The sequence below is a fragment of the Globicephala melas genome, chromosome 1 (genome assembly GCF_963455315.2).
Source record: "Globicephala melas chromosome 1, mGloMel1.2, whole genome shotgun sequence".
Lineage (NCBI taxonomy): Eukaryota > Metazoa > Chordata > Mammalia > Artiodactyla > Delphinidae > Globicephala > Globicephala melas.
In genome coordinates, this window is record NC_083314.1 from 4,707,058 (window position 1) to 4,724,513 (window position 17,456).

General features: G+C 36.3%; 1 protein-coding gene across 4 annotated transcripts in view; it reads left to right on the plus strand.

The window, feature by feature from the left end:
• DENND1B (DENN domain containing 1B) overlaps nt 1–17,456 on the plus strand; it is a 253,377-nt gene that overhangs the window by 133,128 nt on the left and 102,793 nt on the right. For all 4 annotated transcript variants that reach the window (XM_030884092.2, XM_060294108.1, XM_060294197.1 and 1 more), the window contains 2 exons: nt 8,548–8,648; nt 14,535–14,580. In XM_030884092.2, coding sequence (XP_030739952.1) covers nt 8,548–8,648; nt 14,535–14,580 — 147 coding nt within the window. The remainder of the gene's footprint in view (nt 1–8,547; nt 8,649–14,534; nt 14,581–17,456) is intronic.

Consider the following 17,456-nt stretch of genomic DNA (forward strand, 5'->3'; position numbering starts at 1 on the left):
TGGACATGAGCCTCTTGCTCTACTTTGCTGTTACATGAATACCTTGATGAGATCCAGTGCTTTATGGAGTGCCGTGCTGACAGGTGTGTTATTCTGTGAGTCTGATGGTGGTGGTGCTGGCAGAAGGATTATGGCAGAGAAGACGAGTCCTTACCCAGAATATTTATTCCAGTGAGGGTGAACCTAATCAAGCCTCCTTCTTGATGGAAGAGGTTCAGTATAATTAACCTGCCACCAGGTAGTTTACCTGATTGCCATGGGAGATGGCTCCCTAGACACGTTCTGCTGCAGAACCACCTGAAGAAGGTGCCAGGTGTTACTGCTGGGTACTACTGACCAGTGCCCTACAAGAGCCAGGCCCCGGAGATGCACAGGCCCTGCAGGAGCCTGCCCCAGAGCACACGGAACCAGGAAGCCACAGTCCCATCCTCCTGCAGTGCGTCTCCTGTGTCCTCTGCAGACAGAGCTCACTCTGTCCTCTGTCTGGTAAATACTTCAAGGGCCCAGATCCATTGTCGCAGATGGGTGGCAGAGAGTGAACTTGGATCTGAGAGGCATAAATTGAAGGCACAGCTTCCATGAATCTCATATTTTGTTGTGATTTACTATGATAAAATAGTGTAATGGAAAGAGTAAAAACTAGTTAACCACTTGAGAAGAAAAACATAGATCTTTATTTTGAAGGAGATATTTGACATTGGTAGAGTTTTCCAAACGTGGAGTATAAGGGTATTTATTTATTTGGTATCGATAAATATTATTATTTGCCAGGTAGTGGGAATTTCAAAGTTATTAACTTATGATTCTCTAGAATCGTAATAAATAATAAATCATATAGTGTCAATCAAGGCCAGTCAGTGTGACTAGAACTCTGATGTGGGAAATATAGGAGGGAAGGTGGTAGATTAAAGAGTTGACCTCAATATTACGCCTGGTTCTTGGAAGAAATTTGTGATTTGTCTAGGAGATATATACTTGTGTGTGTGTGTATGTGTGCGCAAATAGAGTGACAGAGAGAAGTCATGCTACAAGATGTAGTTGGAGAGATAGCAGTGGCCAGATTGTGAAGAACCGTGTTTGTTAAATGAAGGGGTTTGGATTTTATCCAACAGATTGTGGGGAGGCAAATGAGGGACATGCTGTGACCAGTTTTGTTTTGGGGAAGAGAAGCTGGTGGCATTAGAAAAAATAAAGTAGGAAAACTCTGACAGCTGTCTTGTTAAAAGGCAGTCACAGTAAGTAGAAAAAGAGGCGACCAGCTCCTGAGCTAACAGTGACCATGAAAGGTAGATGGAGTTGGGTTTTAGAAGCATGGCTAATAAGGAAATGTCTGTTGGATGTACAGTCTGCTTGAAAGTAGGTAAATAAGAGGGAGAAGTTTACAGTGACACACAAAGGACAAATATTCGTCAGCTGTTTCCTTAGTGTCTGATATATAATGGGGGCAGAGCCTGATGTCATTTGCTACTAGTAAATTGTAACTCTGTAAAGTGTGTGTGTGTGTTTATGTATAGATGTATATATTTACAAGTGTTTGATATGCCTGCTAAATATACATATGTGTACGTTAAGTATATATGGGAATATTATATACAATTTTAATGATACAGCATATGATATATATGTACAATTATTCATTCTCATTTAAATACCTGTAATTTACAAATAGTTCACTTGTAAGGATTCAGAAGTCCTTTGGGGCTGCTTGCGGTTGTCTCTTTCAGTTGCTGGTGGTTTGCCATTAGTTTTGTTCCTGGTGAGAGGTATTTTAAGTTATGATTTTCAGAGATGCCTACTATTTAAAACAGTGCGTTCAGTCCATTAGACTTTATTTATTGGTTATTTGGAATATGTCCCCAAATGTGGTAGTAGTGTGATTATATCAATAATGTCTTCTAAAATTAGAGATTCGTTTTTCAGTTCCTGACTACTCACCTGAAAAATTGGATGACTGCATATAAGCCATTTTTTCCTTTTATCCTGAAGTTTATTATATAAAAAATGAAAGAATTGAACAAGAATGATTTCTAAGGTTTTTCCTAATTGTTAAATTTAGTGATTCTTTAACTGTACTGTTCATTTCTTAAATAAATGCCTTATTTTAAAATATATGGTTTTTATAGAATTCACACGAACGGTCCTCTAGAATCCAGGGTCTAGAAGTCTGTGTGGAGAGAAGATAGATACATTTGAGCTGTGTTACAGTGTCAGACGCTTGAAAGTTGTAGAAAACTAGACGGGCCTCTTCTCCAGGAAAAGCTAAACTGCTACAGAATTGGCTTGAAAACGTGAACTAGAGAGCAGTAAATTCAGTGATGGGGAAAGTCATGTGGCGGGGGGAGTGTTTGAAGGCGTTGACATTTATGTGCAGTGTGGCAGCTACAGGAATTCAGAATTGAGGTGGGGTCGGTATGACAGGCATGGTGCCTGTTGAGGCTCACTAGAGTGAAAGCTCCTTGAGGGCAGAGGCTTTGTCTCCTTGGCTGATTATTCTGTCCCCAGCACCAGCAGCGGTGCCTGACACATGTTTGGGGCCCCACATCTAGCTGTGTGATCTTGGGCAGGTTGGTTCAACTTTGCCTTGGTTTCCCCATGTGTCAAATGAGTGAAAGAATGAGTACATGGAAGAAGCAAGCAAGCAAGAAAATATTAGAATTGTTTGGCTCGGAAGAGCTAATTAACCAGTGACCAACCGTGAGATGAGCAGAACTTTCCAAGGGACTTGGATATGATGCAGAGAGGTCAGGATGAAGTTTAGTAATGAAGCAGCAGAATTTACCATCCTAAAGGGATGGAGAAAGAGAATGAAATATAAGCTGATACTTTAGTATAAAAAAGTATTGAAAAAGAAAAATGTACAGCCAAATACTGTCTTTTTTCATGATATAAAATGGCTATTTCTGTAAACATTTCTTTACAACTATCACTTAATTTGAGTGTCAGAATTTTGCTCAAGTAAGAATATCTTATAGTGGGGATAGCTTTGTGGTTTTCAAATACTGTGCTGCTACCTTTTTTGTCCTCAACTTTTAAACGTGAATGTAAATTAAATGTGTTGAAACAGATAGTTTTTTTATGCTTTCCACTGAAATTTTTTTCATTCCACAAGGAAATTTATCACGTTCATATCTGCAGCAGTTTATTCTGTGTACCTTTAGGTATTTATAGCGCTTACATTTCTGAAGTAAACATTGATTCAGTTAAAAATAAAATGAAGTCTCTAATCAATATTTCTTGGATTTTGTGCATAAATACATTCTTAGGGGACATAAATCTGCCCCTCAGTAATTCATATAGAACTTTAGTTGAAGGCAGTGGGACTCCTACATTAAAATGAGGCAGAATCTGGCTAAGAGATACACAGAGACTAGAACAACAGGAGTGGCGGTGCGTCAGGATGAGATCTTTACTTGTAAAGCGTGTGAATTAGAATTGTGCTGTTTTCCGTCGTGGTCATCACACTCGATGGATCGTTTTCCTGTCGTCTCCTTGGAAATCTGATAATGTGGTTTTATTCTTCTCAAAATAGATGTCTACTGAATTGCTTAAAACGTTGCTTAGTTGTATTAGTAGGCTGATCTCCTCAGTAAATATATAGTTCAAGAACAAGGTATAAATGAGATTCCATATCACAAAGGGAAAGAACTTTGGTTTGGCTTCCAACTAAATATACTCGCAGATGCAGATCGAGATGATAACTGGTAGAATTTTTATCAAGTATCTTATCTTTGTAACATTTTTCAGAGAATCTGCTCTCCTGGTTTCCTGCTGAAGGCGCAGACTGTGATGCCTGGGAAAGTTTTGTAAATTGCATCTCTATCCTAGATCCTGAATTTTTCATTTAAAGGTCAACTGTTCTTGTCTGTCTGTTCAGTCAGAGGCTCATTCTCCACTATATAATTAGGATAAAATATTTTCAGCCAGTATATATTATTCAAAGCCTTACAATGAATGGGGATTTTGAATCTTTGTATATCAAAAGGCAGGTTAATATACTGGTTTTTGTACTCTGGAGCCTGCTGGCGTTGGTCTCCTGGATTTGCCACTTGCCAGTTGTGTGATCTCAGGCAATTGGTGTAACTTTGCCACAGTGTCCTGATCTGTAAAATGGGAGCAGTGATAATACTGCCTGTTTCATAAGGTGGTTGTAGCATTAAATCTGAGTATGTCAAGTGCTGAGAATAGCGCCTGGCACAGAGCTAGCATCCTATAAACGTTTGCCCTCGTAACTGTTGTCCGTGAGAGCAGCTCCCTTAGACCTGTGGCCAGAACGGGAAGCTCTAGGTGCCTTTATTCCACCACTAAGCTCACTGTTGCCAACCTCTGTTGTCAGGTTTCTCCCTCTGATTTCACAGTTCTTGTCTCTTTCACATGGTTTTCATATGTACTTATTTTACAGTTGTACTATATGGGAAATAAATATCCCAGTGATTTTATTTTGTGTTAGTCCACGCTTTGGGTCTGAATCAGTTCAATATATTGAGTGTGCTCTGTGAAATTATATGTGCGTTTAAATATTCCTATGCCATTTAACGAAGATTTTTTTTCTTTAACCTTTATTTGGTACATTTTTTGCTTTATTTAGTACACTTCATTTTTATTCAATGATAGCAATGTATAAGTCCTTCAGTTTCAAGGATGTTATGCCAGGAACATGTTCTAACCCAAACACCGAATCTTCTTCTCTCCTCTCCCCTGCTTTCATGAAGAACAGCTTATGTGGTGTTAGAAAAACAGCTGACAGAATGTCAGAAGAGCGCCGTGGGGTTCTAGCCCTATCATGAACCTATCATAGAATTTTGGGTAATTCTGATCCAAAGAAATATGATCACCATTTCCCTTTAAGCTTGAAGATTCAATATTTCATAAATAACCTAAAAGTAAGAAGTTTTTCCTTCTTACTTGGCTTATAAATTGATCTCATTTCTTTTTTTTTAATTGACATGTAGTTGATTTATAATATTATACTAGTTTCAGGTGTACAACATAGTGATTCAGTATTTTTATAGACTATACTCCATCTGATCTCATTTCTTTATAGAACTTGATTCTGCAAAGCAAACTTCTAAAGTATGTTGTTTATTTTCCTTAATTTGCAAAGTTCTGGAAATGTTCTAGGTAAATGATTTGTTGTGACAGTTAGCACTGTGTTCAGAGGTGTGGACAGATCTTATCCAGAATGAAATCTGGCGTCTTTGCTGTGTCCCAGGAGGCTCTTCAGTTCCGACCTTGCTTCCTCTCTGACCTCAACTCCTGCTGTTCTCCTGTTTAATCTAATCAGCCGACCCCCTACTACTCCAAGAAGGTGCCAAGCCTGCTCCCACCTCAGGACTCCTGAATGCCCTTCTCCCCAAGTGCACCATACGTGGCTCCCATATTTCAGTCAGGTCTCAGTGCAGATGTGGCCACATCAGAGTTTGTCCCTATGCTCCTGTCTAGAATAGCCCTTCTGCTCTTACCCTGCTTTAGGTTTCTTCATAAAATTTACCTCTGACATAATATGTGTTTCACTTGTTTATTGTTTGCTTTCCCCACTGATATGTAACTTGTTCTGTTCTGTGTCCCTATTGCTTAGTAGAGATTTATGATGGTACATGGCAGGTACTCAAAAACTCTGTTGAATTAAGCAAGTAAATTATTATAATGTCTCCAATTTCACAGTTACCTAATGTGCTTTAAAGCTTTTAGAGATTATGTTTAGATAGATTTAGAAGGTGGATCTGAATTATAGTCTAGTTAAAATGTTCTGTTAACCACCCGTATGGAAAAAACAATTCTTAATTATTACTAAAAATACAAAATGTTAGAATTGATCTGATCCAAGAGTAGAGAATGTTAGATCTCCCAGAGACGGGGTTTATAGATCATCTAGCATATATTTCTTATTTTAAAGATTGGGAAACTGGGATCTGGTTATATTTGCAGGTGTGCCAGAGTGGCACAGCCTCTTAGTGGCCAGTCCCTAACTTTTGTCCACGAGGTACTTCATTGTTCTTACCTTATACAACTTGCATATAACTGTTTAATTTCCTAGTAAATTTATTTTTTCTTAATTGTATTTTTTTTTTTACTTACAACTTTACTATCTCCTCTACAAAGTATATGCTGTAATAGTATCTTCTCTATTTTTTAAATCACATAGTTATTACATGATGCTAGGTGTGTAAGGGAGATCTTCTTTGGTAGGTTTCTGCCTTCTTTGGAAATCTCCACTTGGATGTCTCATAGTTAACAGAATCAATATTTGTGAGAGCACATTCCTTACAGTCCCACCTGAACCTGACACTTTTGTTATATTTCTTTAAATAATTCGTCCTGGTCGCTTAGGCCAGAAACTGAGGTTTGGGGCCGGGCAGGAATGTGGGATGGGTAGTATTTTTACCTCTCCCTGTCACTGATCCCCTGCATCTAAGAAGCTAACGAATCCTGTAGAGCTTCCTTCTTTCCTGGTAGATCTTGATCAGCTGGCATGACCCTCTGCTGAATGCTGGCCTTTGCAGAAAGTTTGTGACTTTGCTTCTCGTTGCAGAAATCATCCTCTAAGAAACCAGTCAAATTCATCAGATGATATTGTGCCTTATTAGTGAGAAATTCATAACTTCACTTAAGGATAACCATTAAGGGCATAGGGAAACAGCTGTAGCATTTAATAGAGTGCTTTGGACTCTGGGTGTGCCTAGTAAAATAAGTTACTATTATTATCATTCCTCATTTTGAGAATGCATTTTTTCCCTCTTGTTACACTGTTAATTATTTTCTCAACAATAAGAAAGAATACTTTCCTTTTTAAAACGGTTTTAAATGAGCTCTTTTAAAAGCCATCTATCTGCAGATGGAGAAATTGAGTAAATTAACTGCCTTTCACAGCTACATAAGTGCTTTTAGCCCATCAAGTTACACTGAAGCATTTAAAGTTACCTCATTTACAACCAGCGAGCACATGCAAGCTCTCTAAGAATTGACACAACTGAGATCAACCCCATTTTCATTTCCCTCTAGTTCAAATATGTGAGAGAAATAAATCTGGTCCGTAATTGTTACATAGAAGTATCTGAATGCCTCCTAGTGGTATACTGTATGCTCTAATTAAGGAATTTAAAAAATAATATTTATTGAAGGAATAGTATAGATAAAATATTAAAACTTCGAAGTGCAAAGTAATAAAATCCTTTAATGATAGCATTCTAAATGGAACAAATAAATTTTTTTGCCGTATAAAATTAATTAAAAATCTTAACTGGAAAAGAAATATAATACATATGACGAAGATGAAAGTACTTTTAGTCAAAATTTTTATGTTTTTGGTTCAGATTAGATTATTTCAACTGACTTTTAAAAAATCTAGTGGAACTATTTTACACTTAAATATAGACAAATGTTGCTGTTAAGATTGAGTTACTTTGTTTACATTTATCCTTTTGAATTAATTTGATTACTATGTATAAATTTTAATTTCTTTGTATAATAAAATAGAAATAATGGTTTATAGAAATTTTGTGGTGCATTTTCAGAGGGTTTTGTTTTTTAATTCTGATTTTCAAGTTAAATAAAATGACTTATTCAGTAAATGTCTTGAAAATGCAGACTATAGCAAAACTTTAAAATGAAGAATGCTGATTTAATTATTGCTTTAAATGCTAAAGAAATGACTCAACACATACAGAAATATAATTTAAAATGTAAACGAAGTCAGAGAAAGAATTCTGATGAGGGTCAGTAGGAGGGAGGAAAAAAAAAAGCGATATCCCTTTGCTAAGCATTAAAAAATATTTAATTAGCCGCTTGCCAAAACAAAACAATTAAAATGGCAATTACCTTTAAAATAGCATCAGTGTATTTGCAGCTGTTGTGATATAAAGCTAGGAAACACGATGTTAATCTGAAATGAACAGTTTAAATATGAAATTATGATATCCTTGGCTTCCTGTGGTACAGCTGTCAAGCTTGGGCAGCTCTCTGGTCAATAGTGACATTCTCCGTGTCAGTGAGCAGAGTCTCCTGATACCGTCACCCGCGGTTCACACGTTGCTGAAGCTCCAACTGTCGAACGTTGAGTCCCCTGGTGATACTGCAGCTTCCAGACTCTCCTGACTGGCTCATGTTTCATTCTTTGGCAATTTGCCCTAATGATATCCCCCAGGAGCTTTCAGCCTCTCCTCCTTCCCATATTGCATCGTGGTGTATTAATCTGAGTGAGTGCAACCTGGGCGGCACACACTGTAATTTCCTACGGTTCCTTCTAAGATGCTCGCCTAATTTTTCAGGTTTCCTTTTATATGTTCTAAGTTTTGCCCCCAAACACTATATTTTCAGGAAGTTATAACCATCCACGTAAGATGCCCAAGAAGCTACTTTGCTGCTTATGTGTTTTTCAGAGGGCCTTCTGAAACATGAGGCTTTTTGCAGGCAGAATTGGTCAAGATAATGTGATTCAGGTCGTTAAGTAAATTGTTTTATGAGTGTCTTCGGTCTTTGATAACTTGAGCATGTCTCTCTGTTTGGAAGGTCAGCGGCCGCTTACTGCTGTTTTCCTTTCACAAATTCTAGTTAACCGCCTGTCTCCATGGATCGGTCGCCCTGCTCTACCCGATGTACTGGCAGCACATCTACATCCCAGCGCTCCCTCCTCACCTGCTGGACTACTGCTGGTAAGCTGGCTCTGCCGGACCCCTGGCAGCCCAGGTGTTAGGGTTAGAAAGAGCGATTCATGTGTAGATCCAGTGAGCTTGGAGTACATGTGTGTATATACATGAATGAGATCCCTGAAACGTGACGTGGAGATGAGTAACAAGTATTAAAAGGTGGTTTTATGAAGGGAAGAGTAGTTCTCTCCAAAGGTAGCAAAAATTTATACTTGGCAAACATGAAGTTCTTTAGATTTTGTGAGTTTCCTCTCTAATCATCTAGATAACTAAATGCATAAATAGAAGCCGATCCGGTCTTCGCGGTGGTTAGGAGCATTTCACAGAAGTTGTAGTGTCAGTGAGAGCACCACATCCCAGATGCCAGCATTTGTCCGCAGAGTCTTTCAGACACCAGGTTGCCTCTCTCGGAGCACACGCTCGTGACCTCCCCCTCAGGACACGCTTTCCCGCACGCCTCTTCCCTCAGTAGCACATCCAGTACCAGATACCAGCAGAGGGGTTGCCTCTAATGCAGGGGTTCCCTGAGTTCCTGGTTATCGAAGCCTCAGCCTTGAGCCACTGTGAAAATCAGTGTTGACAAGTGTCGGGGGCAATTCTGGAAAGTTTCTTGGCATCACAGACACAGCTGCCAGTGATCTCACCCAGTCTGATTTCAACTGTCCCCTTCTCCTGGAGGTTAGGGAAGAATTAGACTCCCAAACAGCAGCCTTGGGATCTTCCTCGGGGCTGTAGGGTAATCATCTTCTGCAGGCGTAGCTCAGTTCTTAAGAAACCAGATGACATTTTTACTCTAAACCATGCATGTGCACGCGCACGTACACACACACACACACACACACACACACACACATACACACACACACACACAGAAAGAAGGAACTGATTTTGACCATAATGTGTTCATTTATATCACAACTAATGTTATTAAAAAACAAAGATCTTTTAGAATCAAAGTAGTTATTTATTTAACTTTCTGATTTCATGAAAAGCAGATCACTTAAAGTGTTTAAGGGTTAAAATGATCTAAGTTCATAACATTGACGTTTTCAAGACTAGCCTTCTTCAGGACAAATGATTTTTAACGAGAGTACGTACCTTTGGCCACATATTGATTATACCAGTGAATTGTGTGTTTCCACAGCAGGGTAATAGTATTGATAATGCTGGGCAGCAGGTTTCCAGTGACCTCCCACTGCCATTCTGCACTTTGGGTGCTGGGAGGGAGAAACAGTGGGGCAGGAGACTGTAAGTGTGTGGTTTAATTACACTGTGAAGCACCACACACACGAATCTGCAAGTAAAGCTGGATCTAGAAATAGCTCTCTTGGTATTTACTTTAGAGTGTTCTTCTCTGACCAGTATACCTAGAATAGATTAGCATCCTTGAAAGCAGGAACCTCAATTCTTTCATGTCGACATGTGTAGTAGATCTTTCCACATAGTATTCAGTAATTAAAACTTATTTTAAATAATATTGACAAAAGTATTTGAAAATATATTGATGTATGATTCTTTAAAATCTATATTAGTGGTTCAAGAACCAACACTTTGTGAGGTTTAGAATTATATTTTATCATATGTAATGTTAATGCCATTTAAATTTTTCTATAAAAATGTTCTGAAATCTTAGGAGGTAACATCCCTTTAAGTTCAGTTCTCTGTAATGATTACACACTTAGGACTTTCTAAAATATTGTTATTTAGAAACTATCGCTACCTCTTTACAGATATGTCTTCCTGATACTTTCTAACCCTGCCATCAAGTCCTTTTTCTGCTGCTTCCACTGTGATGAAGGAAGCTTGTTTCAGTCTTACTAGTTTCTAACCTCTGAAATAGCCACTTTAGGACAAGTTCTAACAGCCGCCATGCCAGGCACTTCCCTGGCCCAGAGAGTAGAGCAGTGATAGTCAAACAAGGAGTTATCTGAGAGTTCCTGAACCTTAAGGTCACAGTGATAGGCTCAGCTTCTGACATAGGAAGTGGGCAGTATCATATACTTTTTTTTTCCCCGAAAATAGCTGTCTATGACTCCAGCTCTCTTTCATTGTCAGAAAATTCCATGGACTAAACTGTTCCCTAGGGAAAGTGGTTTTCTTCCCTTTACATCTTTGCAAATGATCCTATATGCAAAAGGGAGAAAAATATTAGAGATTATCCCTTCGATCTCATGGGGTTTTTTTAAAGAAAATGTTATATTCCACTCCAAAAATAGCACCAGGAAGATGTGATGGGGTAGATGTGTATTTTGCCAGCTCTTCAAGGTGATTGGACTTTCCCAGTCCTGAGGCAGTCCTGACTCCTGGAAGTGTGTCTCTGGTGTGGCACAGACTTGGAGGGCCACGATGCCATCTTGTGACCGTGGATGAATAGCGCATCTTGGTCGGCTGAGGAAGGCTTGCTAATTTGCCGGCTCATTCATTCATCCATTTGTACGCCAGACGTTTAGTAAACATGTGTTTGCCAGGCTGCGAGTATGTAATGTAATGAGTAAGACGTAGCTCCTGCCCTCTCGGATCCCCAGATAGGAAGAAATTCCCACGTTTGTGCACATGTACACACGCGCACATGATGAGCACAGAGGAATACTGTGATGCTCTAGGGTTTAGGTCTGAGGCGTATAAAAGAACGCTGAGCAGAACACCTAGGAGGAAGTGCCCACCTATCTGCTAGGGTAGGGAAGGCTACTGGGAAGAAGTGACGCCATCTTTGTTTTCCCCTTAATCTACCAGTATAAGGGGGAAATGGGGAGTTTCTATTTAACAGGTATAAAGTTTCAGTTATTCAAGATGATTAAGTTTTAGAGATCTGTTTAACATTGTGCCTTTACTTAACCAATACTCTATTGTAGACCTAAAAATTTGCTAAGAGGGCGGATCTCATGTTAGGTATTGATACTGTAAAAACAAAGCAAAACAAAACAACAAAGGGAAAGTACTTTAATATAGCAAGTCTAAAGTAATGTTGCCAGACACGCTTAACCTTCTGAGCCCTTGAACACCTCGGAGGTAGTATGATTCCAGTACCAGTAAAAGTATAATCATTTATTTGTTCGAGAATGGTTGTCACCTTTTTATTTAGGCTATCTATCTGATTCTTCATTCTATGAAAGGAGAAGATGTAGCTCCTAAGAGAATAGTGTTTTAAAAACATAAATGGAAAATTATGTTGTTTAGACTACCCTAAGTTAATATACTGCTGTTACAGCCTACCCCATGGGTGGCCTCCATGAGAAAACCTAAAAAGAAAAAAAGCTATTACATAGTAATTATTTTTCAGCAAAGATTAGTTGCTACCGAAAAGAAGCAGCAGTCATAATAGAGCCTTCTGTATCTTATCTTTGCAAAATAATTCCATTGACAGAAAGATCTAGGGTAGTTTTGCACATAGCTGATAAAACATCTGTGTTGCCAAGGAACTCTTCCTGACTTATTAACACTCTATCTCATTAGGAGATTTCAGCTAGGGTAGCAAAATTACTTTTCATGAGACTTGGCTGACTTAATATTAGGATGTATACAATCCAATTTTCATGACAATGAAATAACTATTCAGTTAAATCTATATTCTGAAAAAACATCATGTTTATTTTAGGAAAGTATGCTCTAGTTGATAATGTTTGCAGTCTAACATGTTTATATTTTAGATTTTGTAGAAATTAATGAAGTAAAAACACGTAGAGATACCCAGTGATCCCATAGAAAAAGTTTTGGTTTACTTTATTATTAAGTTCTGCATAGGAATTCTTTATTGGATTTTTATTCTAGTTTAACAGTTTCTGTAAATTTATTGTTTATGTTTCAAGAGGTGACTAGCTTTCATGAAGTTTTAAAAGTGTTACCTTAGTGTATTTCGTAGGACTTCAGTTGGTAGTTATTACTTTTGGCTCTGATTGTTTGAAATCTGATCCACTCAGTGTACCTTCAACGTATGTAAAATGGATGTAATAATTATTTTTAGAAGTCTTAAGTGTTTTGATTAACACTCATTGTATTAAAACGTGCTTTGAGATTTGAGATGTTCTGAATCTTTCTATATTATGAATCCTGTTGGATAACCTAGCCTGGGGCGAATTGGAAAATTGCACAGTAACTTTAATAAATTTGTACTATTTTGGGTGTGGAGAAGGCTTGACATATTTAAGATCTTGGGAGTTGCCCACCCTGTTTTGTGAAAGTTGCCGGAACCCAGTCATGGGAGCCCAGAGGAGTTAGTGGCACATATTTTATATCGTCTATGGAGTCACAGAAGGAATTCCAGAGATGAGAACTTGAACTGGGGAAGCAACTAGCCTCCTTTTATTTAAGCAAAAGTGGAAGAGTCCACATTTATTCCTTCTGTTTCCTTTTGAAGGCAGAAAATATGTTAGATCCTAGGGATATCAAGGCCTATAAATAGTTCTCAACTTTCAGTCAAATGAAATATCCAGAATATCAGATCAATTCCAGATGGTCTACTGCATAAAAATAAAAAAAAAAAAATAGGAAGGAACAAAGCTGTAGAAGACAAAGACAACTGGGAATTAGAATCTAGTACAATATGACTTAAGGAACAGGCTAATAAGGATTGGAAGAAGAACTTGAACCGTTTTTATTTTTTGTGAATCCTGGATATAGAAGTTAGTGGCTAGCCATCCCTTAAATAAATTAGGAACTGTTTAAGGTTACTTTGAAAACTGTGGATCTACCAAGGTGCCTCTTTTATCTGTTACTGATTCTCAGTAGCAAAGTGGACATGCAGGAGTTTGGACAGCTCTGTTCTAATAATGACGGGGATGTTTGGAAAATTATGCAAATTCTTTGAAAAAGAAGGTTATCTGTTTTCATTAACAGAAAAGGTTTGCATTAAATATAACACAAAGATGTATATAAAAGAAATGCCAAAAATGTTTTATTTTTAAATAGCTATTTATTTGCATATCTTCTATCACATTTGTAGACATTGTTCATTTTCATGTTTTCTTGTTAAATAACATTTTAATTTTGAAATGTCAAGTTGAATAATTTCTGCCCTATATTTCATGAGAAATAGTTTTGAAATTGCTAGTAAGTCTTAATTTGTACATTACAAAAATTATTTAATGTCTGTATTCTCTGCCAGAGTATAAGCTCCAGAAGGGAATATATTCTGTCTATATTGTTCATTATTGTACCCTAACCCCTATGCCAGGTACTGGCACCTGAGTATGCTCCACATATTGTGTTGAATTAATCAATAGAATTCTTAAACTTACCTGAATATTTTAAAATTTATTAAAATTATATTATTATTACAATTAAATTGGGATAAATAAGAATGTACAGAGTTTAAATAATAGACAAGATACATGAGTGGAAAGATAGCACAGAAATAGAATGGTAACAGTGGGGGAGGAAATTATTTATCTTTGCACCTCTAGTTCCCAAACCGTGCCTGGCACATAGTAGGTCTCAGTAAATATATTGTGACTGACTCAAAAATTTGGGTGACTAAATAGTAGGTGTGAAACAATGAATATATATTAAGAAAATCATATAAGAATCTAACTGAATAAAAAAACTGTACAAAGAAATGTGAATAAATTTGATGATTATTTAGGATATATCTGATGGGAAGTATACAGAAAAGATTCATCTCAGACTATGGCCTAGACCCTAATATTCTTGTTTTTTAAACATTATAACTTTTAATTATAAATGATTTCGTGATTTTATATAAATCAACCTTAATTTGAATATATTAATGGCCTCTAAGATTATATTTGAGTTTTCTATACTGAATAATTTTAAATATCTATGATGTACTGTTAGAACTATACATTTAATAAATTTATTTTTTAAAGCATTCTGAATTACTTATTGTTTCAGTTTTAATGAGCTGTATGAACACATACATATATATTTTTAATTTAGTGCCCCAATGCCATACCTGATCGGAATACACTCCAGCCTCATAGAGGTGAGTATCTTTCAGACACGAGATTGTGATAACTATTATTTTTATGAATTAATTTAAAACAGGTGTGTTTTGAAAGAATATCAATTGAATAGTACAAAGAAGTGACTAGTTGCATATTTAGAGTGTACTTACATGATCATTTTCAAAAAGGTAGTGTTAAAATAACTTTATTTTAATTAGTATGCAAAATGACCATCTTCAGTGGTACGAGACCCATTGAAAGTAGGTTCAATTTGGTTGAAGTCGTATGGTAAGTTTTATATACTAAAAAACTTAGTCTTTGATGAACCACTTTCTTTATGGAACTTGAGATCTTTTATATCTATTTCTCTTTCAGAAGAAATATTTCTGTATTTTGAAAGTGAGAATTCATGTAATTATGTGTCATAAAGGGAAAGTTTTATTTTGCAAACTGCACTATAATTCAGTGTACCGGTGTTTTTCAAAATGTGTTTTAATACACTAATCATGAACTTTTAAATTAGAATATAACTTTGTAAGACTTTAATTTCAGTCCTATTGGGACTTAAAATGTAGTTCGGTTTTTTTTTTTTTTTTTTGCACTGTCATTCGAAAATGACTTTTGTCACTTGTTATCACTGTAGTGAAAAACCTTGAGCTTTAAACACCTTGAGCTTCAAATCAGTGAGGTTTCCAGAGAAGACTTCTTATAAGATTAGCTTCTAAAAAAGTAAACAAAAGACTTGGGTCAGTTGCATGGCATCATTATGCCGGCTGATTTTTTCAAATATATTTCTTTTCTTGCTGGTTGTTCATATTGTACTTTAACCCAGTTTCTAATAAGCAACTTTAATGAGTTAGATTTGGTTTTCTGATTAGTTGTTGTCATTGTATATACCATCAGTCATCACTTTGCTGATCAAGGAAGAGCCTGGTGATTATTTTAAAATTCCTGAGCATCCTTTGTGGAGAGAGTCGTGCTTTAACCATTAATAAAGAATACATTTTAATGAATTTTTAGTAGGTTTAATTCCTTTTTAATTTTGAAGTCTGGGTTGGATAACATTATGACTCTATATTTTGTCAATTTTTAGAAAATAACTTCTTACAGCCCAAGGTACTTGCATTGAAAGGACAAATTGTATAAGATAGAACATGAATAAATAGGTATTTAATCTGTTATTAGAGTGTGGAATATATGACTGGAATTTTATTCATCAGTAGTTTGACTTTTTGCAAAATCTAACCATGGTTGGTTGGTATGGTTTCAAAAAAGTTATCAAATTTGATTTTGATGTTAGTGCACGTATCTCTTCTTATGTAATGTACCTAATAGAATATGTCATTTTTATAATACATTTATTTATACAGATGAAAAATATTTAAAGTGGTTGATTGTACCTGTTGATGTTATTATTATTTTTACATAATGATTCTAGACCAACTTTTAAAACAAATGATTCAGCTTTTCCAAAATATTGTAGAAAGGAGTACATGCTTTAAATATTCAATTCAGTTTATCACATGTTTATTGTACACCTGTAGAGAAAATCAGTCCTTTTTTAAAGGAGCAAATTTAAGAATTTTTTTACTCCTTAGAGTATTGTCTTGGAGAAGCAGTCCTTTCTAACTTTAAATTGGCTCTTATTAAATGAGACTGTGTAAAGCCATGATTAGATTGGCTGAAATCTCTGTACCTTTTATACTCTGGACTTATCAAACTGTCTTAATAGTCAGTTTTATTTGGTTTAATAGTGAATGAGAAACTATAATAGGAACTTTAAGAATGTTTTTCAACCAGTTGGGTACCATTTAGTAACTTTCTTCTTAATCTTTTACCAGGTGATACAGATCCTACGTTTCTATTTTTATGATGACATTATTACACAGATTATTTTCACTAAAATTCTGATCTTTTGTGCTTTTTTATTTTATATAAATGGTATTATAATTAAAATATAAATATATATTTACATATTTTATATATGAGACAGAACTGAATAATTTTTCACATTTGTTTGGCTGCAAGTACAACTAATTTTTTGTGGAGGAAGAATAAAAATATTCTCTTCTCTCAGTCAAGACAGTTTCAACACTTTTTATCAGTTTTACAAAGACTTTTAAACAATTGTTCAAAGACATGAAATTAATGTCTTTCTAAATCTGTTTTAAAAATTATTTTTATGCGATCATAAGTAAAAGATGACTAGAAATCTCTTTTTAAAAAGTAAATTTGCTTCTAAAATAAAGGACAAGGGCATTTTGTTCTCCCTGAAAACTAGACTTTAGGGATGAAGTCAAGGCAAACTAAGGCCTGTGATTGGGAATAAGTCAGTACAGGCTACAGATGTGAGGGTTATATTATTTGTTTTAATGCACAAATGATTCTAGGTAAAGTGTTGGCCCAGTTTCACAGTATCGTGTGGCTGCTTCCACCGTGTCCCTTCCCTTGCTCCATGTGCAGAGTGTGCAGGTGTGCTGGCATCACCTGGAAGGAGGATGGCATGTGGAGGATGCCAGGAGTCTCGCCAGTTCAGCATCTGCTGTTGTTCTCAATAAGATTTTGTCTGTGTCCTAATATCATTTTCTTATTTTTGAAGAAAAAGCACATTGTTTTCTCACATTTTCTTACTCTTTCCCCATCCAAACAAGTTGATGAATTTTATGAGACGTAAAAATATGGGACAGAGAAAGTGGTGCTGTTTTATATGCCATATGACTTTCCACTCCTGTTTAGAAAAAAATGGCTAAAGCCTGATTTGGAGGGAAATAACAGAGAAAATACATTAATAAGAATTTTTTTTTAAAGATTTAAATTACATGCTATCTTCTCCCCCCTTTTTTGCCTTTGTAGAATTGTTCTCGTTTTAGGGAGGCCCAGTCTGTTGATTTATTGAAATGAATACATTTTCCAT